This window comes from Spermophilus citellus (genome assembly GCF_964194105.1).
Source record: "Spermophilus citellus genome assembly, chromosome: 9".
Classification (NCBI taxonomy): Eukaryota; Metazoa; Chordata; class Mammalia; order Rodentia; family Sciuridae; genus Spermophilus; species Spermophilus citellus.
In genome coordinates, this window is record NC_138191.1 from 97070527 (window position 1) to 97096558 (window position 26032).

General features: G+C 36.2%; 1 protein-coding gene across 2 annotated transcripts in view; it reads left to right on the forward strand.

Annotated features, from left to right (window-relative positions):
• NDC1 (NDC1 transmembrane nucleoporin) overlaps positions 1 to 26032 on the forward strand; it is a 51351-nt gene that overhangs the window by 5219 nt on the left and 20100 nt on the right. For both annotated transcript variants that reach the window (XM_081305508.1, XM_081305507.1), the window contains exons 4-14: positions 1369 to 1543; positions 3534 to 3672; positions 7250 to 7358; positions 9524 to 9575; positions 12485 to 12620; positions 13618 to 13710; positions 15686 to 15767; positions 18180 to 18335; positions 21493 to 21738; positions 21830 to 21954; positions 24276 to 24326. In XM_081305508.1, coding sequence (XP_081161634.1) covers positions 1369 to 1543; positions 3534 to 3672; positions 7250 to 7358; positions 9524 to 9575; positions 12485 to 12620; positions 13618 to 13710; positions 15686 to 15767; positions 18180 to 18335; positions 21493 to 21738; positions 21830 to 21954; positions 24276 to 24326 — 1364 coding nt within the window. The remainder of the gene's footprint in view (positions 1 to 1368; positions 1544 to 3533; positions 3673 to 7249; positions 7359 to 9523; positions 9576 to 12484; positions 12621 to 13617; positions 13711 to 15685; positions 15768 to 18179; positions 18336 to 21492; positions 21739 to 21829; positions 21955 to 24275; positions 24327 to 26032) is intronic.

The following is a 26032-nucleotide window of genomic DNA, read 5'->3' on the forward strand; positions in this document are numbered from 1 at the left end:
AGCTTTCTCCAAAAAATCACAGTTAGGCAGACGAGCAGTAAACATTACTTGTCTTTGCCTACTATACATTGGATAGTGAGGGAATTCAGAGGAGCACCACTTACTTAGCATGGAAGCTTCCTGAAGAAGATGATATTTACACCATGCCTTGAATGAGGAGCTACATTAAATAGATAAAGGAGGACAGTGATGTTCTGGAGAAAACATATGGCAAGTAAGGTTGAATGACATGAGAGGGTTTGGCACATTTAGAGTATTAAAAGTTAGTCATAGTTGCCCTCTGGGTGTTTATGTTGGTAGGAGGAGTGATGGCAGCCTCTTCCCCAAAAGAGCAGAGTACCTAAGCCCTCTCTTTTCAGTTTTCTGCCTCTCATCCATCTCTTCTCTCTTTTTTTAAATATTTTTTTTTTTTAGTTGTAGTCGGACACAATACGTTTATTTTATTCATTTATTTTTATGTGGTGTTGAGGATCGAACCTATCTTGCACATGCTAGGCAAGCACTCTACTGCTGAGCCAAAACCCCAGCCCCCATCTCTTCAAGTGTATTAAAGACCAGGGAATCTTAGGCTAGCTGTTTTTAAAGGCAAATATACCTTAGTAACTAACCACAGTAGCTTCCCTAGGTCACTTCCAGACAACTTTATTGGGTTGTCAGAGAGGTATTAAAAATTCTCATACAACTGGGTGTGTGGTTCATGCCTGTAATTCCAGCAACTTGGAAGGCAGGCATGAGGAACGATAAGTTTGAGACTAGCCTCAGCAACTTAGAGAAGCCCTAAGCAACTTAGGGAGACCTTATTTCAAACTTTAAAAAGGGGGGGGGCTGGGAATAAAGCTCAGTGCTGGGTTCAATCCCCAAATAACAATCCAAACACCCCCAAAAAAGAAAGTTCCGTATAAACTTTTATGTTAGTATTTTGTATTGTCAATATTTACCTAACTACGTTTATTTTTCTCAGATGGATTATATACTGACAGTTTCAAATATTGAAATAAAGATTTTGCTAGAGGGCAGGATCTATCTTTAAATCGTTACACGTTCTTTTATGGCCCTGGAGAGTTATAGAGTTGGTGTTATTTCAGCTATTAGGAAATTTTAATTTAAAAGAAAGAAAATTATTATTATCCTAACCCTAATAGCATGGTAATAAAAACCTAAATTCTTATGTTTTTCTCTTTTGTGTGTTCATCTCTTCTTTTTCATTCTTAAAAATTGTTTTAACTCAAGTTTTTCTGTTCTGTATTTTATTGGCTGTATGTTACTTTCTGCCCTTTGGCGTCTTCATGCAAGCATGAGAGGGCATAGTTTAGATCCTCTAACTTCATATGCTGTAGTTATAAGGCTATATCCATGTTTTATTTGCAGTTGTGCCTTCCATTTCGTGTTCCAGACTGGCCCTGATAGGGAAGATCTTTCATCCCCAGCAACTCATGCACTCTTTTGTTCATGCTGCCTTGGGAATGGTGATGGCTTGGTGTGCAGCAGTGATAACTAAGGGCCGATACAGTTTTCTTGTGGTTCCCTGCTCTGATACTGAGAGGTAATGTTAAATACTTTTTCTTTCTAGGGATCCTTGTTTAGTTACTAAGCCAAAGATGACCTAGGTATGTTAATAGTTTATGGACATTCTTTGCTTTCCCAATTTCTACAGAAAGTGCTTATTTACATACATCAGTTGTTTTTGATGTTTGACTTTGAATTCAACAAAATTTGAAAAACAGTTGTAGAAGATGCTATACTGTGTGCTGTTAGATTTGTAAGAATGATTCAAACAGACAATAAGCTCCCTGAGGATCGAGAACAGTAGGAAATTGAAGACATGGAAACATATGAATGTAATAGGAAGAAGGACATAAGTTGTGCACATAAAATCTGTGAGAGTTCAGGAAGCTGGGAGGATCTACATGTGTTCTTGGAGAAGGTGTTTGGTGTTTGAAGGAAGGGTAGTTTGGAAAGAATGAATTTGAAGAGAGAATTTTAAAATAATAACTACCTTCTATAGAGTGCTTTTATGATTTTAAAACTTACACAGTCTTGAAATATGGGATTGATAGAAATTGTAAGTTGATACTCTGACTTTCAGAATTAAAAAAGGTCTGTGAGTGTAGCTCAGTTCTAGAGCATATGCTTAGCAGGCCAAGACCATGAGTTCGATCCCCAGCACCATACACACACATTAAAAAGTATAAATAAAGAAAGATTATTAGAGTAATCTTAAGTTCCCTATTTTCCACTGACTTTAAAACAATGTTAATAATGAGTTCTGCCTAATACTTAATTTCCTCGGCTACTGCTTATGAGGCAGAGTTGCTTTTTTTCCCCTCCATGAGGCTTTCTGTAGTGAAAACTATACTGTTGATAAACATTGAATGATAAAGGACATCTATGAATACAGTACTATTGTGACTAAGGAAATCCCCATGGCTCATTTTAAATGAGTCCTGAACTCTTTTTTGCACATCTCTTTTTAGTGGAGGGGGCAGTGAGGTTCCAGGGAGCAGAAAGCTACAATGAGCTACAAGTTGTTAGAGAGATTAGTGCCCATTATAAATACATTTACTGATAATTTCACAGTCAAGAGTCTTGAGCAAAATGAATCTCTTTTATCATCTTATAACTCAGGGCCCAGAAAACAATCAGCCTGGAATCTCAACCCTCATGGAGATAGGTGGTGGAGCAGGCCCCTAATTGGTATTCCTGCTGACTCTATACACCCTCAGATATTTGCCAGATTATAGAGCTGCTCAGATAACTTCCAAAGGAGTTTAAGAGCTTAATGTTCACCAAATAATAAGATCTTATCCTTAAAATTAACAGATGTGAGATAAAGATGATAGGTTGATAGGGTGTGGCTAATGGAAGTTCTTACTAGGGAATCCTCTTGAATTTAACTAAATTTTCAGAACTTAACAACTCTAGGTTATTAGCTGGGAAGCATTGGGACTTCCTCTTTAGCAGGAGTACTGGATGCATTTCAAACAGGTGACGGGTCCCACAGCCATTCAGGAGCTGTTGCCTTGCCTGTGGTACAACTCGAGAGTGGAGACCATATCAGACAGGTATTGGGGACTCCCTGTTTTAAAAGCCTTGTGCCCAATGGGCTCTGGTATCTCTTGTAGCAATTTTATAGATGTAGCATCCAGAATCCCTGGAGGTGGATGTTTAGTCAGAGACAACACAGAAGACCAAAGTTTTGGCATCTCTTTCAGGCAGTTGATTTATAGTTGATTTGGTTCCTCTCAGTGAAGATTAATTTACCAGTTTGTAAGCAATGTTACTTAGTACCGATGTAGACGTTCTTACCCATGTCAGATTTCTAGGGGAATAGAGCTAGAGTCAGGTTCTCAGGCTTCAGGGAAAAGGGTTTTGTTAATCTTTTGCTCACACTTATTTAAAATGAACCATTTTGTTAGAATTTGGAACATTTCTTAAGTGATTAACTCAGAATTTTGCCTTCAGTAAGTATTAAGCCTAAAACAGTGAAATGTATCCCTGACTGTTGTATTAACAACTTAATTTTTTCCTTCTAGTTTAGATAGCTCTGCGGCACGAAACTGTTTAAATGAATATCACCTTTTTTTCCTACTGGCTGGAGCATTCATGGGCTATAGCTATAGCCTTCTGTATTTTGTTAACAACATGAACTATCTCCCATTTCCCATCATACAGGTAAGATATCATCTGAGCATTATCTTATGCTAGAATGTGGCAGCATTAAAACTGCTTTGGTGTATATGTATATAACAGGGCTTATTTGATTAATTCAAGATTTGTTCTATGCAACAGAGAACTGAAATCCTCAAATGCCTTTTAGAGAGAAGAGTTTTGTCTTTAAGTGACTTCGGTGTGTTTTTGAGAGCTGTATTGTGTGTAGAATGTACATCCAGCTATATTTTACCCTTCCCTGCTGACACTCTCAGACTGCTGCTGCTCTGCTCTTCTCTTTCCCTGCCTGCTTGGTAGTGACACTTGCTGTGACCTTAGCAGGACTGGGGGTGGGGGTGGGGAGGATGATGATGACATTCATGCAAAGTACCTCTGTGCAGCTGTCAGCTTCTTTTCGAACTTAAAATCTTATGAGGGTGGGGGTGTGCAAGTAATTTTTAGAATATGTCAGTTACTGTCTCATGTCCTTTTCAGAAAAAGGCAAGATACATACAAATAAATAAAATAGTTTGACCTGGTTTGATTTAAGTGGTATAGTATTTTTGGTATCAATACTAGGGATTGAACCCAGGGGCTCTACAACTGAGATATATCCTAGCACACACACCCCGCCTTTTTTTTTTTTTTTTTTTTTTTTTTTTTTTGAGAGAGAGAGAGTGTCTTAAGTTGCTGAAGCTGGCTTTAAAGACTTGCAGTCCTCCTGCCTCAGCATCTTGAGTTCCTGGGATCACTGGTGTGCATCACCATGCCCAGCTTTAGTTAGGTTTTTAAAAACCTAATCTGGTAGGTGTCATCCTGGAATTTAGAACCACCTCCTCTGGCAGGAGAGAGAAAGATTGGTTGAAGTGTCTCACTGTTACATCAGGCCTCTCCTTGTCCTGTTTCTGCTATTCCTGATTAGCTGTTCATTTCATTTCTATTCTGAAGCATGGGCACTGAAAGAAAAATGTTAGAACCCTAGGTCCTTCCCACTAGAACCTAGTCTGGTGGGAATAAAGGGATGTGTAAACAAATGATGCATGATAATAAATGTGATCTATAAAAATGATGCATTAGGATTCTCCTAGGTTAACTAAAGTTGTCACATGCCTGTTGCATCTGTGAGAATATATACTGCAAGGAGATAGTACTCCCTGAAAAAAAGTTTGGCTCTTACCTGCTGCAGTCTGAGTGTTTGAAAAAATAATTCCTGTTTAGAAATTCTTCACATCTTGTGAAGAAAAATTGAAAGTAGGACATAAGCTTTGCTACCTCAAAATTTCACAACAAAAAATTTTCAAAATACTGTGCAGAAATATTCATGTAAATCAACTTAGATCCAAATATAATATAATAAAGAATAATAATAGCTGGATGGGTAGCACACACTTATAATCCCAGCAGCCAGAAAGCTGAGGCAGGAGGATCACAAACTCAAAGTCGGCCTCAGCAACTTAGTGAGGCCCTAAGCAATTTAGTGAGACCCTGTCTCTGAATAAAAAATAAAAAGGGCTGGGGATGTAGCTCAGTGGTTGAGTGCTTCTGGGTTCAATCCTAGGTACCAATAAACAAATAAAGAATAGTGAATAAGAAAAACAAAGTCTTAAGAGAAAAATAAGATGCCACAGAATACCTTTCTGGATTTCCATGGACCTCAGTTGAAATTGCCCACCTATTTAACGTCACAGATGGGCAATAGAGTGAACATAGGAGTTGTCCAGTTGATAATGCTTACAAATTGCTGAATTATGTTTCTACCATGTCAAGTTCATAAAATTTAACTTTTTTTGGTAATTGGTTTGGGTAAAATTTTGTATTGTATCTCAGAAGCTTATTCCATGATGACAACATTCAGCTTTGGCCAGAATATTGATTTTTAACAGTTGGCCAAATATGTATTTGGGGCATCTCTTAGAGCCATGAATGTGCAGTGGTATTGGTCTGCCCAGCTGGTTGCCATTCTCCAGCTCTCGGATGTTTGGAGTGGGGGTTTTTTAGGGCCCTTCATTGAAAAGATGTGGAATAAGGGAAGGAGGGTTTGACGATAGTTGAAAGGATGCGCAGGACCTTTGTTTCTCATCAGTCAGGTTTGTGTCTTTGCGTAGCAGGGAAGGTTTGCCTCCCAAAAAGAAAGGGGGAGGGAGGACACCATAGCTTAGCTTTCTTTCATTGTAGGAACATTGTGCCTGCATGAGACCTTCCCTTGTGCATTTAAGTTGCTGAGGAAAGCAGGATGGATTGTTAGGAAATTCCAAGGTAGATATGAGGAGTCAGGCCCATTCCCCTTGGAGGCTTCCAGGGAACAATGTGATATAACCATGTACTTTCTTTTTTTTTTTTTTTTTTTTAGCCAACCAGTTTGTAACCATGTACTTTCTTTAAAAGAGAGAGAGAGAGAGAGAGAGAGAATTTTTTAGTATTTATTTTTTAGTTTTCGGTGGACACAGTATCTTTATTATATTTTTATGTGGTGCTGAGGATCGAACCCAGTTCCCCGCGCATGCCAGGCAAGCGCGCTACCGCTTGAGCCATATCCCCAGCCCCAAACCATGTACTTTCATTATTTGAACAGCCAAGCTAACCAGAAAACATTTGACCCTTAGAAGTTTTTCTTCTATAATTAATAATAATCATTGTTGTCAACAACCATTGTCAACATCATTATTTTCAGAATTGTTATTTCTGGGAAAAAAAATGATTTTTTTTCTAGTACGTTCATCTCCTGAGGTAGGTAGTGTTGTCTTCGCTGCCTCTACTTTTCCACCACTTAGTGTAAAGGCAGTGTGCATTGTCTTTAAGATTGTGGGCTCTGAAACCAGCTTGCCCGGATTCATATCTTGGATTTTCCTTTTGCTAACTGGTAATGTTGGTGAAGTCATCTAACCTCTCTCTGCCTTGGTTTCTTTATCTGTAAGATGACAATAATAATAGAGCCTCATTGGGCTATGGGGAAGTTTAAACAGATTAATCCATGTAATTTGTACCAGTTCCTGACATGGTAACATGCAAAGAATGCCGGTTGCTATTGTTACTATAGGCCCCCTTATCCACAGTTTGGTTTTCGTCAGGTTTGCTTACTAGCAATCAACTACAATCTGAAAATATTAAGTGGAAAATTCTAGGAATAAGCAATTTATAACTTAAATTATTACAATATATTATTATAATTGTTCTATTTGTTATTGGTTATTATTTTTAATTACTTGCTGTGTCTGATTTATCATATTACTAATCTTAGGTATGTATGCATAGAAATAAACAGTATGTATAGGGTACTTTCTGCATTCACTAGTGGTCTTGAAATGTATCCCCCAGAGCTATGGTGGAGCTGTGTTTTTTATACTTTCTCCATCTCTATAGGCCTTACTAACAAGTATGGATTGATATTGTTAATTTTCTTATTTCTGATCTCCCTATTAGTGAGATGGTTGTATAATGTAAAAATATTAAATATTTTAGCATCAGAAGTAATTCAGTTTTGCCTCTGGGATAATCTTTGACTTTTTTTACAGTGGTTATGGTTTATGTATTGAGGCTATAGTTAAGAACTTGCTGTAGAATGAGGTGGAATGTATTGTTGATTCTTTTCTTTTTTCCACAGCAATACAAGTTCTTGCGGTTTAGGAGATCTCTACTCTTACTCATTAAACATAGTTGTGTGGAATCACTGTTCCTGGTTAGAAATTTCTGCATTGTGTATTATTTTCTTGGTAAGAATTCTATTTTTTAATTCAGGGTATTATTAACTCAAAGCTCAGAAAATGTCAATTAGAAAGTCATTTTTTATTGTGTTTCTGTGTTTCCTAGTTATGGATATGTGATTAGCCCCACCTGATTTGTAGTTTATATTGTTAGAGTATTTATTTAGTTAAGGGAAAATATTGTTAAAGAAAATGTGATATATACATATAATGAAATATTATTCAGCTTTAAAGAAGAAACTTATCCTGTAGATAAACCTTAAGGTCATAATGTTAATCGAAGTGACCCAGTCACAAAAAGACAAAATATTGCATAATTTTATTTATATGAGGTATCTAAAGTAGTTATGCTTTTAAAAACCCAGAGTAGAATGCCAGGAACTGAGAGCAGGAAGATGGGGAGGAGTTGTTCATCATTCAGAGAGTCCCAGTTATGCTTAATGGGAAAGTTCTGCAGGTCTGCTGCACAAAAAAGAACATTGTGTGGGGGCTGGGGTTGTGGCTGAGCGGTAGAGCGCTTGCCTAGCACATGTGAGGTCCTGGGTTCGATCCTCAGCACCATGTAAAAATAAATAAATAAAAACAAAGGTATTGTGTCCAACTACAATTGAAAAATAAATATATATATATATATATTTTTTTAAAAAAAGAACATTGTCATTTGGTCATTTTCTAGAAGTAACATACTTCTTTTTATAAGTTTGTAACTTGATAATAATATAATAGAAATATTCTGTTGGTAAGGAAACCTTGTAGAATTTATTAACATGAATTTTAGGTACAGAAATTACAACTCAATATTTAGCATAGTGAATAGTACAAGTTCAAAACATTAATCTCATCAGTAACACAATAATATAAACAATATCTAGTATTCAAATCTACTCTTTTCAGATCTTTTTCTGATTTTTTTTCTATAAATATAACTTTATAAAATTGTTCTCACTCTTTATTCACCACTTGTAGTTTATATAATCCTTTTTCCATGTAGCTTTTAAATTTGTCATTCTGATGTTAACACTGTATTGAAATTTCTTAACCTACTGTGATTGGCTTGGCTCTTGCCCAAGAGCTGTACGTACATTTGGGCTGATACAGCAGTTGCATCAGTATCCCCATGGTCAGCTCTTTCTCCTGTAACTCTTTTGCATTCATTTTACATTTCATTTTAGCATTGTCACTTCTTTTTGCTGCTCTTTGATCTTTTTTGTCCAGCATCCTCTTTCATTTGTTATTTTATTTATTTATTTTGTGGTACTGGTTGTTCAACTCAGGGGTACCCTACCACTGAACTACATTCCCAGTCCTTTTTAGTTTTTATTTTGAGATAAGGTTTTGCTAGATTTCTGGCCTCCAACTTATGATTCTTCTGCCTCACTTCCTGAGTTGCTGGGATTACAGGCGTGTGCCACTACACCTGGCTTCATTTACTTGTTTTTTAATGTTGTCATAGGAGACAAGGAGACAGCACAACTACATGCTTTGTTGTTTTTGTCTAAAAAGATGCAAGTGGCCAGTCACCAATAAACTTTGAGAGATGCGACAGGATTTGTCACAGATCATGGTGTACATCTGTTATCTACATATTGATTCATATACTGAAAAGCTAGAAGTGCTGTACATAATCACCCATAATTAATATTCCACAGTAACTGAAATTTGAACGGTTGTTGGGTGTTAAGCAACAGTATAAAAATTGGTGTTTTTGCTGGGTGCAGTGGTGTACGCCTATAATCCCAGAAGCTCCGGAGTCTGAGGCAGGAGGATTGTGAGTTAAAAGCCAGCTTCAGCAATTCAGCAAGGCCCTAAGTAACTTTGTGAGACCCTGTCTCAAAAATAAAATATAAATAAGATTTGAGATGTGACTCAGTGGTTAAGGGCCCCTGGGTTTAATCCCTAGTACAAAACAAAAAAACAAAACCCTCCAAAAACAAAAAAACCTGTTGTTTTTTTTTTTAGTGAAACCATGGTAACTAAAATATGTATGTATGTCAGAATATACAAAGCAAGGACTGTCTGTATCTAGAAATTTTTTTGTTTTCCTATCCATTCCTAATCAAATAATTTAGCATTTTGATTGAGGTCTTGCTGTCTTTGACCTCATAGTCTAAAGCATGATTAAGATTTATTTTATTAACTTTTTATGTACATAGCTTGGTATTTTCTCTCCTCAGGTCATATTCCCAAAGCTTGGATTAGCACTGCTATGGACCTTCTCATAGATGAGTAAGTGATACTTAAAAAGTCTAATCTTAACTTTACTTTCCAGATGCTTTGTTTAGATTAAGCCTATAAATCTTTTTTTTTTTTTTTTTTTTTTAAGAATTGAAATAAAAAACAAAACTAGAGATGGAGGGAATCAGTGTTATAAGAGGGTGCCTATCCTTCCCCTGTCCTGACTGTGGACTGGGAAACCTGTGTGGTAGCTACTCCTCCTCAACTGTTTGTGGGATCTAGCCGAAGCTGAGCTTATTCTAAACTATCGTTCAACCCACCCTGTGATGTACTTCCTCTATCATATTTAACACCTGGATATTGAATGCTGAATACAGTTGGGTTCATCTGCTTTAACTGTGTCTTTCTAGTAGTTCTAGAAGGTGGTACTTTCAAAATTTATTTGAAAATTTAAATCATTAAAAGTTTTTCTGAGAGGAAAAACCATTGTGTGTGTGTGTGTGTGTGTGTATATGTATGTGTGTGTGTGTGTGTGTGTGTATATATATATATATATATATATATATATATACCATTGTATATATATAAATACACAATATTTCCATAGCTTAAAATTTCAGAAGGTAAATAAGTCAGGCATGGTGGTGCACATCTGTAATCCCAGAGACTTGAGAGGCTAAGACAGGAGGATCTCAAAATACAAAAGGGGCTTGGGAGGTAGCTCAGTTGTAAAGTGCCCCTGGGTTCAACCCCCAGTACCAAGAAAGGAAAAAAAAATCTAGAAGATCTATAAAAGAGTTAACAGTGAAAAAGACTCCTTCTGCTCCTGTTTCCAGTCACCCAATTCCTCTTGCCAGAAGCAAGCAGTGGGAATCTATTTTCTTTTTTTGGCAGGTAACTTATACTAAATAATTTTTTGAGTTGCATGAACCATTCCCTCTCTGATTTTTCTCTTCAACAGTCATTATTCTATGGTATTTTGTACATACCAGTGCTGTGGTCTCACACTTATGTCACCTGTGAGGCAATCAAAATTGCTGGCAGCACTGGGATGTATTGTTTCACTTATTCCCAGATGTTTTGCATCTAGATAAAGGTTTAAACTATATTTGCTGATAAATGTGCTTCCCTAAGAGTTTGATCTTTCAGTTATTGTTTATTTCCCTGGGAGAGTTTTTTATGTCATATATGAGATAAGCTAATGTCAGTTTTAGGGAGTTGGGTATATTGACGTGGATTTTTAAGAAATGTTAGTTATTAAGTCTGTAGACATACTACCCCCGGTGCTGGGGTTGAACCCAGGGGTGCTCTACCACGGAGATACATCCCCAGCCCTTTTTTTTTTTTTTTAAACTAAATTTAAAAAAATATATTTTCCTTAGTTATAGTTAGACATTTATTTATTTATTTTTATGCTGAGGATTGAACCCAGTGCCTTGCATGTGCTAGACAAGTGCTCTACCACTGAGCCACAACCCCAGCCCCATCCCCAGTCCTTTTTATTTTTTATTTTGAGACAGGGTTTCACTAAATTGTCATGGCTGGCCTTGAACCTGCAATCTTTCTGCCACAGCCTCTTGAATAGCTAGAGTTACAGACATGTGCCATCATGCCTGAATAACCTAAATTTTAAAACTGGGTCAAATGAAAGATAAAAATAATATTTTATTATTTATAAATAATAATACCTTTTGTCCTTTCACTCAAAAAATGTTTTGTTTGTATCGCCTAGTGCCTGGCCTTATCTCTGTCCTTCATGTATGTCAGACTCTTGGTAAATGCTTACTTAGAAGTTAAACCTCCATCATTTATTGTTGGCTCCAGTACATGTCAAGCACTGTGTTGGGCACTCCTCATGTAAACTGTTTTCAATCTTGTACTAGTCCTAGGAGGTAAAATGAAGAGGCTATACTGTGACATGGACGAGGGAAATGAGTATGATAGGTGGGTGATTTGCCTAGTCACAACATTATAAATTGCAGAAAGAGATTCAAATCCTGGTTTTCATAATTGACACTTGTGTGGTTAAAGGATTATGATTTGCTAATTGATTGATTCAAGGTTTTGATAAGATGTCAACTTTTAGTTTTATTTAGCATTTTGTTTGTTTGTTTTGGGGTACCAGGGATTGAAATAAGGGGCACTCATTCACCAAGCCACATCCCCAGCCCTATTTTGTATTTTATTTAGAAACAGGGTCTCACTGAGTTGCCTGGGGCCTCACTTTTGCTGAGGCTGACTTTTAACTCGCAATCCTCCTGCCTCAGCCTCAGGAGCCACTGGGATTACAGTTGTGCACCACTTCACCTGGCTATTTAACATTCTAACAGATTTTCTTAAATTGCTTAAAAAATAAAGAACAAGTTTTAGTAGCATGTGCTTTTCTTTCTTTTTAAATTTTTTTTTAGTTGTAGGTGGACACAGTACCTTTATTTTATTTTTATGTGGTGCTGACGATCAAACCCAGTGCCTTACTTATGCTAGGTAAGTGCTCTACCACTGAGCCACAACCCCAGCTCCCAGGAGCATGCATGTGTTTTAACTTCTGAGGAACTGTTTATAGGGTATACAGATCAAGCTGAAATCTAGTCGAGGAGAGATCCTAGTCATGCTTAATAGTTTTTAAATATTAAACTACAAAAGAACAATAACAAACTTTGACCCAGACTGGGTAATTAAGCTTACAGGCTTGTCTTGTTTTCTCCTCTACAGTAAATGATAGTGAAGATTTGGAACACAAGGAACCATAGGGCCAGTTTAGGCCTACACTTCCCCCAAAGTTCCCTTATGTGTCTCCTAAAGAAGGTATTAGGGAAAGACCTCTTGAGGGGTAAAAGGGTAGAGGACTGTTAGCATTCTTATTTAGAAATAGGTTTGTTTTTCATTGTGGAGTCCCAAATCTGTTAAATGTTTAGATTGTATCTTCCCATGAGATTAAATGGTACGTTTGCTTTTCCTAGGCAGTTTCACAGGCCTCTTGACACCATAAGTGGCCTCTTGAGCCTCCCGTTACTCTATCATATCTGGCTGTGCGGTGTCTTCCTCCTGACGACTTGGTACATCTCATGGATACTATTCAAAATCTATGCTACAGAGGTTAGTATTGAGTTTTTTGTTAATACTAGTGTATTAACAAAATTTTGAAAATGCAAGTGGATTTTTAGTAGATCAATGATCAGCATGTATACCCAAAGCAATTTCAGTTTTGAAACTTTATTCATTTGGTTTTAAAACTTTATTAGGGGCAAATTGTTTATAACCATCATTTATTTTGCATTTTTTTTTTCCTGAGGAATTAGTATTGATATTCACTTAACTTTTAGAAATTAAACTGAATGGTACTTAGTGTACTTTATTTATAGTCTTGTTCTCTTCTGCAGGCTTCCATTTTAGTATTAAGTGCATATTAAAGGGGCCTGACTTTTAAATTAATTTTATAGATTGTTGATGTGGGTACTATTAAAATATTTGGTTTTCTTGAAAGAAAGCATTGAAGAGATGATTTTGAAAATTGAAGTGATCTGGATAATTTCCACAAAAATTTTTTTAGGTTGAGAATTACATTGTTTTTAACATTCAAGGGTTTTGTTTATTTGTTTGTTTTGGTACTCGGGATTGATCCCATCGGAGCTTAACCTCTGAGCTACTTCCCCAGTCATTTTCTGTTTTTTGAGATAGGGTCTCACTAAGTTGCTGAGACTGGCTTTAAACTTTGAATCGTCCTGCTTCCCGAGTCACAGGGATTATAGGCACACAACACCATGCATGGACTCTTCCAAGTTTTTGTCTTAGAAAATGAATGTTTCTATTTCATTTTACTATCTTTGTAGGTTTCAATGACATCTGAGAGAATCTTTGTTTCTAAAATTTGTTTCAATTATTAGAAGTCAGAGTCTAATAACACTGGGACAGTAACATTTTCTAATAGTGTGTTAGGGTTTATATAACTTTAATGTAACCTGTTTTTGTGAAGAGATGTTAATTTGGTTGTATTGTTCCTTTTATAATTTCAGTTAGTGCTTACTAACTGAATGTAACAAGGTCATGAAAGTAATCATTTTTTGTATTCTTTATATTTGACTGTATTTGATAGGCTCATGTGTTCCCCGTTCAGCTACCATTTGCAGAGGAGTCAGATGAATGCCTCCCAAAAGTTTTAAACAGCAATCCCCCACTCATCATAAAGGTACCTGGACTATGCTTTTTGTATCTTTACACAGTTATCTCTAACTTACCTTGTAGAGCCAGACTAATATTTAGCATATTTAAGTATTTGTGTGTGTGTGTGTGTGTGTGTGTGTGTGTGTATTTTTAGGGCCTAGAATATTTTAGTACTTTTGTTTTTAAGACAAGGTCTCATTGTGTTGCCTAGGCTGGCAACTCCTGGGTTCAATTGATCCTCCTGCCTCAGCCTCCCAAGTAACTTCGACTGTAGGTGCATGTGCCATTTAAGCTAACTAATTCTGTATTCAGATAAGATAAAAAGATTTTCCAACTGTAAAATTCAATGGTATCCAACTATATGCCTCAGTTTTTCACAGATTGTTTTTGGTAGCAAAGTGTTTTTTAAATCGTTAGATCGAGACTTTTTTTTTTTTTTTAACTCATGTAGTATTTGTTGGCTTTTATGATTAAAGATAGTGTTTGGTAGAATATAGACATTTATGAACTCTCTTTAAATATGAATTATTGATAATGATTATAAAAACAAAAAAAGAAAGAAATTTTTTTTTTTTTTTTTTTTTTTTTTGGTGCTGGGAATTGAATCCAGGGATGATTTACCACTGAACTACATCCCCAGTTCTTTTTTATTTTTATTTTGAGATAGGGTCTTGCTAAGTTGCTAAGGGTTTCACTGTATTGCTGAGGCCGGCCTTGAACTTCTGATCCTCCTGCCTCAGGGTCCTGAGTCACTGGGATTACAGACAGGCATGTGCAACCTTGCCCAGCTTGTAAAACAAATTATAATCAAAAAAGTTTAAAAGAAGTTGGAATAAGTTTACAAATAAACCTAAGTAAACATAAATTGTTTTGATTTAAACTATAATTTGAAATTTTAAAATAGATCTACAATATGTGCTATTCTCTTAAAAGATCACAGTATTTTAAAAATAACTAAATTAAACAAAGGATGTAGCTGAGGATGTAGCTTAGTGGTAGAACACTTCCCTAGCACGTGCTAGATCCTGGGTTCTATCCCTAGTACTGCAAAAACAAAACAAACAAAAAATATAAAATAGTTAGAACCCAGAATTTTGATCACACTCTAGAGAAGTTATAAACAAATAAGAAAATGAACTATTGGGACTCTACTTGCCTTTAAATATCAATTATGACTAATTTGTTAGATGAACTTAAAAATATCAGTTATTCATCTGATTGCTTATCCAATCTTCATTTAGTGGGCAGGTGTTATAGTTGCTGCAGTTGCTAGAGATAGAATGATGAATAAGATATAGCACAGCTTAGTGGAAAAGGCAGACGCACATTAACTTCTACTGTGGCAAGTACAATGGGACCACTTACATTGCTTGGAACCAAGCAAGAAAACTTCACAGAAAGTGTGGTATTTTGAAGGATGAATGAAGAAGCCTGCCAGAGGAGGAAAAAATAAATGAAAAATTCCAGTAAAAAAGTAACAGATATGTGTCTACTGTGTGTTAGGCACTGCCTTTGGATGTGGTGGCATTAAAGACACTCTCCTTCTTCTTATGGGCCTCAGAGTTTGGTGGGCAGAAGTAAACAGGCATTTAAAATACATTATGTTAAGTGCCATAATTAAGAGCTCTATGAATGTGTTTATGTGAAGGAGGCCAGGGAAAGTTTCAGAAGGAAATGATGTTTACGTTTCCCACTTCAGAGGTAGAACAGATCTGAGTTCTGTAGTTCTTTTTTTTTTTTTTTTTTTTAATATTTATTTTTTTAGGTGTAGATGGACACAACATGTAGTTCTTTTATATACTTGGAGCCTACAGTGGGTTGTGAGGATAGAAGCAGGAAAGTTCTGGAAGTCTAGAAAGGAAGATTATGGTTCTGAAATATTTCTTTCATGAAAATGTCCATTTGATTTCCCCTTGGATATATGAAGAGCCCAATTCATAAATAAGATTTAATGTAGAGGTTAAGAAATTAAATAATGTGTATTTTTTTTTTCCTTTTAGTATTTAGCCTTGCAGGACCTGATGTTACTTTCTCAGTATTCTCCTTCTCGAAGACAAGAAGTTTTTAGCCTTAGCCAACCAGGTATTGCTAAAAGTAATAGAACTCATTAGGTGTGTGTGTGCAGAAAGTACTCCACTAAAAGTTTTGGGTGAGAGAGGTGTATGTAATAAAATATCACACATCAGTGAGTCCCTTAAATTAAGTGTTGACTTGAATCTTATACAGCATAAGTGTTTGTATTGCTGTGGGTAGAATTTATGTCACTTGTAAGAGTATTTATTTTCAAACTTTTAAATCCTTCAGCTCCCTTAATACTCATAATTTCAGTTCCACAAGAAATTAAGCAGTGAGTTGACAGTTTTAGAGCAGAAAAGTACAACTTAAGAATAAAGTTTTTAGGCTGCAAGGAGTCTTATAAATCAGGTGGTCTAATCCCTATGTGGGAGATCTAATTAGAGTAAGGGGCTTAAATTGGAATAAGAATTCTGTTATTTGATTCCAAGTATAGTTTTCTCCTGCTATGCTCCTCTGCCTCCCTCTAAAAGAAAACAAAAACAAGAAGTAGATATGTCATCCTGACTTAAAAACCGAGGCAGGAGGATCCCAAGTTTGTGGCCAACTCAGCAATGTAGCAAGACCTGTCTCAAAGGAAAGTTTTAAAAAGGGTGTGGATGTAATTCAGTATTTATCTATCAAGTGCAAGGCCATGGGTTCAGTCCTCAGGACGGGGTGGGGGGGGGAATAGGAGGAACTAGAATTGATGGCCCAAGGATGCTCTTGGCAGCCTTGCTGTACTTCTCCAGTATGAACTTGCCAAGCTGTTTGACACTGTAACTTTGCCAGGTCTCTGCCATGTTCCTAGAGGAAACTGTCCCGCCCCCGCCTCCAGTGGGGAACAGAGACCACTGGTAGCTTTTCATCTTCTTTCTAATTAGTTCATCGTTATTTTGCCAAACTGAGCCAATTCCCAGATTGTAAAAGACCTACTACAGTTAAATGTGATATAGAAATGAAATCTAATTAGGTAACAGTTTAATTGACTGGAGCCATTCTTTTAGTTGTAAGAAATCCAGAGCTTATACTGTGGAACATTAACTGTAAAAACACTTTTCTATCAGATCTAGGTTAATTTAGGAATTCTTTGTATATTATTTTCCAGAGATTCAAGTAAACTCTAACAGGGTAGCATGTGTTCTGCCAGAGAACTTGCACTATAGGGCATATTATTAAAATTTAACTAGAATATTACCCAGTTCCTAGTGATCCTGAGTTATAGCAGTACATAGCATCCTAAGGCCCTATTGATGGACTACTTTTTTGTGTATTTATTTGCAGGTTAAGTGGGATTCCTCTTGAGTTGTGTAAAAGGGGAAGATGTTTAAGGAGGGAATGATTGGTACACAAGATGGGCAAAACAGTATTCAGAGACTCTCCTGTTCTCAACGTAACAAAACATACTTGATTTTTACATAACTCTAGGAGACAAAGGTCTTAGAAAGTGAAGACAAGGAAGAATAAGGGAATTTTTGAAGGAGTGGGGTTTACTGGTTTAAGTAAAATAGTAAGACAGCAGATATGTGAACTCTTCACATTTAAAGTTTAATCATTATCGAATAATGAGTCATTCCTAGGGATGTTATAACTAATATTGCTGTTATACACAAGTCTTCCCCTTGTTTGTAGCATATGTTCCAAGACCCCCAGTGGATGCCAGAAACTGGATAGTACCAAACCCTATATGTGCTTTGTTTTTTCTAATACATGCATAACCCATGATAGAGTTTATAAATTAGGCACAGTAACATTAACAATAAGAAGAAGGAAAATAGAACAGTTATAACAATATACAGTAACAAAATCACCAGTACACTACCCTTGTGCCATGTGGCCATTATTATGTAAAATAGGGATAGTCAGATATTAGTACTTTAATATCATGTCAGTCAATCTGATAACTGAGACAGCTTCTTATGCACAGTGTAAAACTTTTGGATTATTTCTGAAATTTCCACTTGATATTTTTGGACTATGGGTAACTAAAACTAGACAGGAAATAAAACTGAGTGTTAGGAGGTACTACTGTAAAAGGAAATGGACCATACATACAGGTCCCTGGGTTTATTTCATTGGACTGGCCTTCATTGTCTTAGTTCATTGTCCATAGTCTTAGCAGTGTGTTCAATATTGCTAGTGAAGTAACCCTGGTTTTTCTCAATCAAACCATGATCTAAAGTTTGGCTGTATTTTAGCAGCCAGTTTGAGAGCTTTTCAAAGGTAAAATAGCAAGATTTTAGAGTCTTTTGGGAAAACGGATTCATCCAAAGACTTGTGGAATAGCTATGTATTAGATGGCTTGGAGATACATAGTAGCTTAACTAAGAAAAGTGGGCCAAGGTGTAGCATTGATACAACATTTCTTATTGATTCTCCCACCCCTGACTTTGAGAGGAAAGTATTAGATTATATCTTAAGAGCTGTTGTTTGGCCTCCTAGGTGGACACCCCCACAACTGGGCAGCCATTTCAAGAGAGTGTTTGAATCTTTTAAATGATATGACTCAGAAATTGGTTCTCTACCAAGAAGCTGCTGCTACAAATGGGAGAGTGTCTTCATCATACCCAGTGGAACCTAAGAAATTGAATTCTCCAGGTAATTTTGAGTACCCCTAAGAGCAGGAAAAGCATTTACATTTTATTTTCTAAGAAAGATGATAGTAGTTAGTCTGAGGATACTTAAATGAGTGTGAGATGTTTATTTTTAGGGAAAATTGATCTAACATTTGGGATATTGTATTAAACCAAGAAAGAGACTTGAGTATCATTGTAGACTGAAAAACATTTAAGTCCAAAACATCAAGTCATTGCACACCAAAAATATATAAATTTTTCATTTGCTTATTAATAAAATTTTTAAAAGTTTTTAAAAAATTTTTCAAATTAGTTGCTGATGGACATTTATTTTATTCATTTATTTATATGTGGTACTGAGTATCAAACCCAGTGCCTCACACGTGCTAGGCAAGTGCTCTACCACTGAACCACGACACCATCCCAGGATTTTTAAAGTTAAGTTGAATGTGGCAGTGATCTTTAAACGACTGATGAAATGATGGTCATTAAATATAAGACTTCAGTAGAAAGCCAGGTAAATCTATAGATAATACTGAATGCTGTTTTGGTTGCACTGTCCCAGAGACAATAAGTTGCTGGTCTAGAGAAGAGCAACTGAAATGATTGATTTGGAGAGAAGCATCACACTTTTTTTTTTTTTTAATATTTACTTTTTAGTTTTAGAAGGACACAATATCTTTATTTTATTTTTATGTGGTGTTGAGGATCAAACCCAGCGCCCCATGCATGCCAGGCGAGTGCAGTACCGCTTGAGCCACATCCCAGCTCCACACTTATTGTTTTGAGATGACTTAATGTGATGTAAGTGACCCTTCCATTTCAAAGATAAAAACTGAGAAGTAATAGTACAGGTGGGGGAAACTATGCTATTTCACCAAATACCTTAAGTAGAAAATGACCAAAAATGTAAGACTGATAAAAGGAATTAATGTTTGCAGCTAGGCACTTAATGAAAGCAGGTGAACCTGTCTGGGTGAGGATAGTAGTAAACTTTATAGCACAGGCTTCATTTCATCTCAAGGGGAGGCTGGGGGTCAACTGCCTTGTTCCCATGTTGGGATTTAGATACAGTATCTGAACTTTTTAGTCTTTTCTCCCACTGAGCTACATCCCCAGCCCTTTTAATTTTATTTTTGAAATAGAATCTCACCAAGTTGCCAAGGTTTGCCTTGAACTGGTAATCTTTGTGCCTCAGTCCCCTGAGGTGCTGTAGTCTGATATTTTAAAGAAACATCTGAAATCTAAAAAAAAAAAAAAAAAAAAAAAAAATTGAAAATTTTCACTTTTTAAACATTGGCAGCTATGATATGTATAAATGTATACATCATTGTATACATCATTGTATGAAGCAAAAGAAACTCAACTGTTTTTGAAGTTATTGGAGGGATTCTGGCTTAAAAACAAATAGATTACACATGAAAAATAATTTAAATGAGATCATCAATGTAAAATAATTTAAATGAGATCATCAATGTAAGATTTTAAAGGATTCTAGAGTGTTTCAGATGTTACCACCTTTCACACAGTCAACAAATATGTATTTGTTTTATTTATTCAACTAACACTGAATGCTTTCTATATAATAAACTGTATTAGAAGCCAGAGAGTTACAGATGAAAAAATAGTCTTGGAACTGTTTTCTTTAGGGGGGAAAGAATGAAAACAATGACAAGACAGTTTAACTGTTAAAAGGAAATGTGTCAAAAAAGTCCGAGTGGGTAAGATGATATTTGATAATGAAAGGAGGACTTTTATGCTACCAAAAACATTTTTTTAACAAAGGATTTCAGATTTAATTCTTTTGGGACATGGCACTACTAGAGAATCTTGAATAGGCATATTCTATCAAATGAGTGTGTTAGAAATCCTGGATTGGGTATATCATGGGTCTAACCAAACAGTTGGATATTCATTATTTTATTTTTTTATTGTATCTTTTTTTTATTTGATATTCATTATTTTAAATTGTTGTTTTATATTACTCAGCCAAAATTGGCCTCTAATTTTGAAGAATAATTGCAAGACTTTTAAAAACCTCCGTCTTATTTTTTTTTTTAAAGGGAGTGGGGCAGAGAAAGAGAGAGAGAGAGAGAATTTTTTTTTAATATTTATTTTTTAGTTCTCGGCGGACACAACATCTTTGTATGTGGTGCTGAGGATCAAACCCAGGCCGCACGCATGCCAGGCGAGCGCGCTACCGCTTGAGCCACATCCCCAGCCCAAAAACCTCAGTCTTAATGTAGAATGATTATTCAAAGATTTTTAATTTTCACTAACCCTTAAAAAGTCATGTAATGAAAATTTGGTACTTTGTTTAATTTCTTATTAACAAATTTTAACTAAGAAGATAGAATCCTAGTGCAGTTTGTCTTTGTGTTTGGTGCTAGAGTGTCAGGAAAATTCATAACTTCATAACTACCATAAATTGGTAGAGCTCTAAGATGATTTTAAAAGAAGGTGTTTATAGGTGAGATTTATAGGGTCAGATTAATAGATATCTTGGGCAAATTAGTCTTTGGAATGGCTTTTGTTAATTTGAAAGAACTTGGGGGAAAAGTTAACTCTTTTTTCGTGTACATTTTCACAGTGTAGATTCAGTATGTTTAGCCAAATAACAGTTAACAGTAGGAACATGCAGTAGAAGTGGACAACTTCTAATGCAGTAATTAAAGTTGTCATTTAAAAATAAAATGTGTTGGGGCTGGGATTGTGGCTCAGCAGTAGAGCACTCGCATAGCATGGGCGGGGCCCAGGTTCGATCCTCAGCACCACATAAAAATAAAAGGCACTGTGTTGTGTCCATCTACACCTAAAAAATAAATATTTAAAAAGTAATAATAATAAAAAAATAAAATGTGAATTGATGAATTCATTCCAAATAGCTTTGAGTTAGAGAAATTGAAATTGACCTTGAAGATAAACATTTATGGAGGTGAATAAAACAAAAGAAGCTACACCAATCTGACAGGGAAAAAAGATACAAAAAGCTTATTGAGTGGTCATTGAACTACAGAAGTAAAACCTGAATCTTGGAATATAAACCTTAAAGGAAACAATGTACTGAGCCTTGGGTAAATGTGTTAAACAGAAAATTGAGATGCATAAAATTTGGGGACCTCCATGGTAGCCTGTTTGGATCAAGTTGACTCTTGAGTTTTGGGTCTGTTCTTTTACAGAAGAAACCACTTTTCAAACACCAAAATCTAGTCAGATGCCTCGATCTTCAGTGCCACCCTTAGTTAAAACATCATTGTTTTCTTCAAAATTATCTACACCTGATGTTTCAAGTCCTTTTGGGTCCTCATTTGGCTCTAGTATGATGAATCGAATGGCTGGAATTTTTGATGTAAACACCTGCTATGGGTCACCGCAAAGTACTCAGTTAATAAGAAGGGGGCCAAGATTATGGACTTCTGCTTCTGGTAAGGACTATTTGTTTTCTAAAATTGGAAGTCTCATAGTTGCAGAGGATCAAACAGCCTAAGTTCTTACTAATTTTTTTTTTTAATGTAGATCAGCAAATGTCAGAATTTTCTAATCCTTCTATGGAGAACATGGGCACTTCTATGAGTGCTGAGGGTAAGACTGTGAGACAACCCAATGTGATTTATTCATGGATTCAGAATAAACGTGAACAGGTAATATGATATGGGTACAGGATTTATATTTACATATAACGTTGAGAGCATTCAGAATCTCACATAAGCATGCTATCAGGAATAAGTAGGTTTTGTTTTGTGGTTTTTATTTGTTTTGCTTTTGATGCTTTGTGTATCAGGTTGGCCCATAAGAAATTGCCAGTATTTAATTGGTTTGAATTAGACAAATTGCAATTTCATAAGACTTGATCTAATACAATGCCTTTCATGTGTGAATTCTTTCACTTAAAAAATATTTGAGTTCTTTATAAATGTAGGATGCTGTCTTAGGCGCTGGGGAAAACAGTTCTTGTTTAATCCTAGTGAGGGGAAATAGAAGAGCAAGCACACGTATTATATTTCTTTGCCATTAATTGAATTAATGTAAGACACACTTTAGTTACTATTAAATTTTAAAGTAGCCTTAAACTGTGACATGCTATTAACATAAGATGTATCCTGATACCATGTTCAGGATATGAAAAATACAGTTAAAGGGAATGAAATTTGATATATCTTAAGTCTTACATAGAAAAGTCTTGGTAAAGGAAATAGAATACCTAAGGGAGGAAGTACCATTTTATGTGGAATGACCAGGGAAGTCTCATTGGAAAGGCGACACTTGATCAGAGGCCTTAAGGGAAGGAGGACAGGGGACAACAAAATGCAAAGACCCTGAGCGGGGAGTGTACTTGTCTTGTGTGAGGAACAGTGTGGACACGGGTGTGACTGAAGTACCCTAAGTGAGGTAAAGAGTAGGTGGGTGATGAGGTCAGAGGGGTAGCAGGTACCAGAGCTTGTTGTGCCATTAGCATTTATAAGGACTGGCCTTTTCTCTGAGAGAGATGGAAAGCCACTGTATAGTTTTCTCCCATAAGAATTATATGATATAACTTAACATGCTGAAAGTGCTACTCTAGTGGTTGGGTTGAAACTAGACTCCTGGAGTCTAGACTTGCCAACCTACACAGAAGTGGAAGCAGAGAGACCATGTTAAAGCTGCTGCATAGTTTAGTGGGGGATGGTGGTGTCTGTGACCAGAGAGGTTCTGGTGGGGACTGTAAGAAGTGATCAGGGTTTGGGTATGTATTTTTGGGTAGCTGTTACAGTATTTGCTTATAATTTGCAAATATAAGAGAACGAGTCAATGTTGACTAAGGTTTCTGGCCTGAGGAGCTGAAATAATATAGTTGGAATATATTGAGGCAATTATTTGATTATTCTGGAGGAGGAGATTTGATAGAGGTGAGTAGAGGAAATGAGGAGTTTGATTTTGGACATGACAACCTTGAGATACCTGTTTGACAACCAAATGAAAATATTAAAATTAAGATCTTAATTAGGATTTATTTATTAAGATTTGGAAGTCATCAGAATATAGACAGTATTTAAAGCCAAAAGACTCAGTGCAATCTCTTAAATATAAATATAGAAGAAAAGAGATCCAAGAGCTGGGTCCTCCCCTGACTGATATTCTAGAGATGAGGGAGAATAGCAGAGGATGTTGAGGTAAACAGAGAACTGGGGAAGGAGTGTTTTGAGAAGGAGGGAACATCAGATGCATGGGTTCAGGAGGGATTGGGAGAGGAATTGGAGACTGCCAGAAAAGCCACACCTGTCAAGGTGTTTTACTGTAAATTTAGTAGAGAAATGGGGCAATAGTAGGTTTTTGTTTATAAGATAGGAGAAATTATAACATGTTTATAATGGAATGATTGGCTAGTAGAGGGTAATTAAAAGCATTTTGTAAACCTCAGGATCCCATGTGGGTCTATCTGCCGTAAGTACTACCGTGTCATTTTTTTTTTTTTTTAACCATCTCATTTTTAAGTCAGGTTAGTTTTTAACCTGATAACAAAGAAAATTTTGCTTCCTGTAAATGTCACCTAGTAGAAAACTACTTTGTGTCTTTTCTCTAGGGTACACATGCTCTTTTTATGGTATAAGAGGTTAAATGGCAGGACAGTTTCAGAGAATTAAGAAAGAATACAGTCTTAGAAAACATCACTAGAATAATCGAGAATTCTATTATGATCAGGCTGTAATTGGGTGTTAAATGTATGTATATGGGAACACAGTGCAATTTAGGTTAGGTTGCTAATCTTGGCTCTCCAGTTTATGGTACAAAGGTATTTACTTACTTAATTGTAAATTGTAAATTGACTTACATTGTAAATTTTCTTATTCTATCTCTGCAAGTTGTGAGATGATGTTTTCCTATTTTCACTTAAGTTAATGTCAGGAGGAACTTGGAAATTTGTAATATATATGAGTAGAATTAAAAATGTAAATGTGTTATTTTTTCCTTTTTTCCATCTCAGATTAAGAATTTCTTGTCAAGACGGGTGTTGATAATGTATTTTTTCAGTAAGGTAAGAATATGAAATTATAGCCTTAAGAATGTGGGGAGAGGGGGGCTGGGGATGTGGCTCAAGCGGTAGCGCGCTCGCCTGGCATGCGTGCGGCCCGGGTTCGATCCTCAGCACCACATACCAACAAAGATGTTGTGTCCGCCGAGAACTAAAAAAAATAAATATTAGAAAAAAAAAAAGAATGTGGGGAGAGGAAATGAAATAGGAAGTGAAGTAGCAGATAGGATCTGACTGTAAATATTTTATAACTTAATTCTGGTAAGCCATGCAGCTTTGCCTAGCACTTCATTGAGCCTTCATTTGAACAATAGTCACCCTACATACACATCTCACCTCAGTTCCTTCCTGGGGCTGGACTTACTGTAGTTGGCCTCCTGAGACTCTTGGCTGCGGGCAGCTTTGTGCTGGTACATAATATCGACCCCTTCCTGCTATTTGCATCTTCACAAAGTGAGCAACCCATGGCTTCCTGATGCTTCATGGCTTCATTTTTCTGTCAGTGTCTTTGTGACCAACTTGGTATTTAAAGGAGAGATGACTGAGTTAGATGACCAATGTTAAATCTGTGATGGATAAAAAGTTGTATTTCAGGCCACAAACAAAAGGACTTTCCGACTTACCAACATGCTATCACAACTGCCTGGAAAGTCAATCTCAAGTCATAGAAGCTGAAGACTCACTTCTGTTCACGTGACTGTAGCTGTTGAGTGTTAATCTTTTTTTTTTTTTTTTTTTAAGCACAAGTATTTTTTTTTTTATAGAGAGAAAGAGAGAATTTATATTTATATATATATATATATATATATTTTTTTTTTTTTTTTTTTTTTTTTTTTTTTTTTTTTTTTAGTTTTCGGCGGACACAACATCTTTGTTTGTATGTGGTGCTGAGGATCGAACCCTGGCCGCACGCATGCCAGACGAGCGTGCTACCACTTAAGCCACATCCCCAGCCCCTTAATCAATCTTTTGATGACAAAACCTTTGCCCATATGTTAGAAAAAATTTTGGTTTTAATTTTTTAAATCTAACTTTTGACTTTCTATATTATCAAATACATTGCCATATTATCAAATGGGCTAATGTTGCACATTCAGTTAATACATTCAAATGAAAGTTTGCATTGGCATCTATTATTTTTTTTATTCTTTGGAGTCATCCTCTGATTTCTTTGGAAAGAGATGAGAACAACCTTGATTGAATATAGACACACATAAGAATAATTTCAAGTTGTGTATGTATGTTTGTGTTGCGTATCTGGAGATTAAACCCAGGGGTACTCTACAACTGAGCTATATCTCTAGCTATTTTTTAAAATTTTAAATTTTGAGACAGTCTCCTTAAATTGCTGAGGCTGGCCTCAAACTTGTGATCCTTCTGCCTTAGCCTCCTGAGACACTGGGGTTATAGGTGTGTGCCACTGTGCCTGGCACAAGTTCCCCAAACTGCCTTTTCAGTTGGTGAAAGGGAAGATCCACTCAACTAATGATTACCTCTGCCAAAACAGTATCTTCCTTGGGCTGTCCATTAGAAAAAGATATCTTTCACCAAGAAGATGAGGGGGGTCTGATGTTTTACTTCAGTGCTTGGTTTCAGAAGGAGGGTCAAAAAACTCCCCTTAAATGTCTTTCATGTATCTTGTGCTCTTTCACTTAAATCCCTTCTTTTGAATTATAATAGCTTTTCTGTGAGATAGGTCTTTCTGTCCT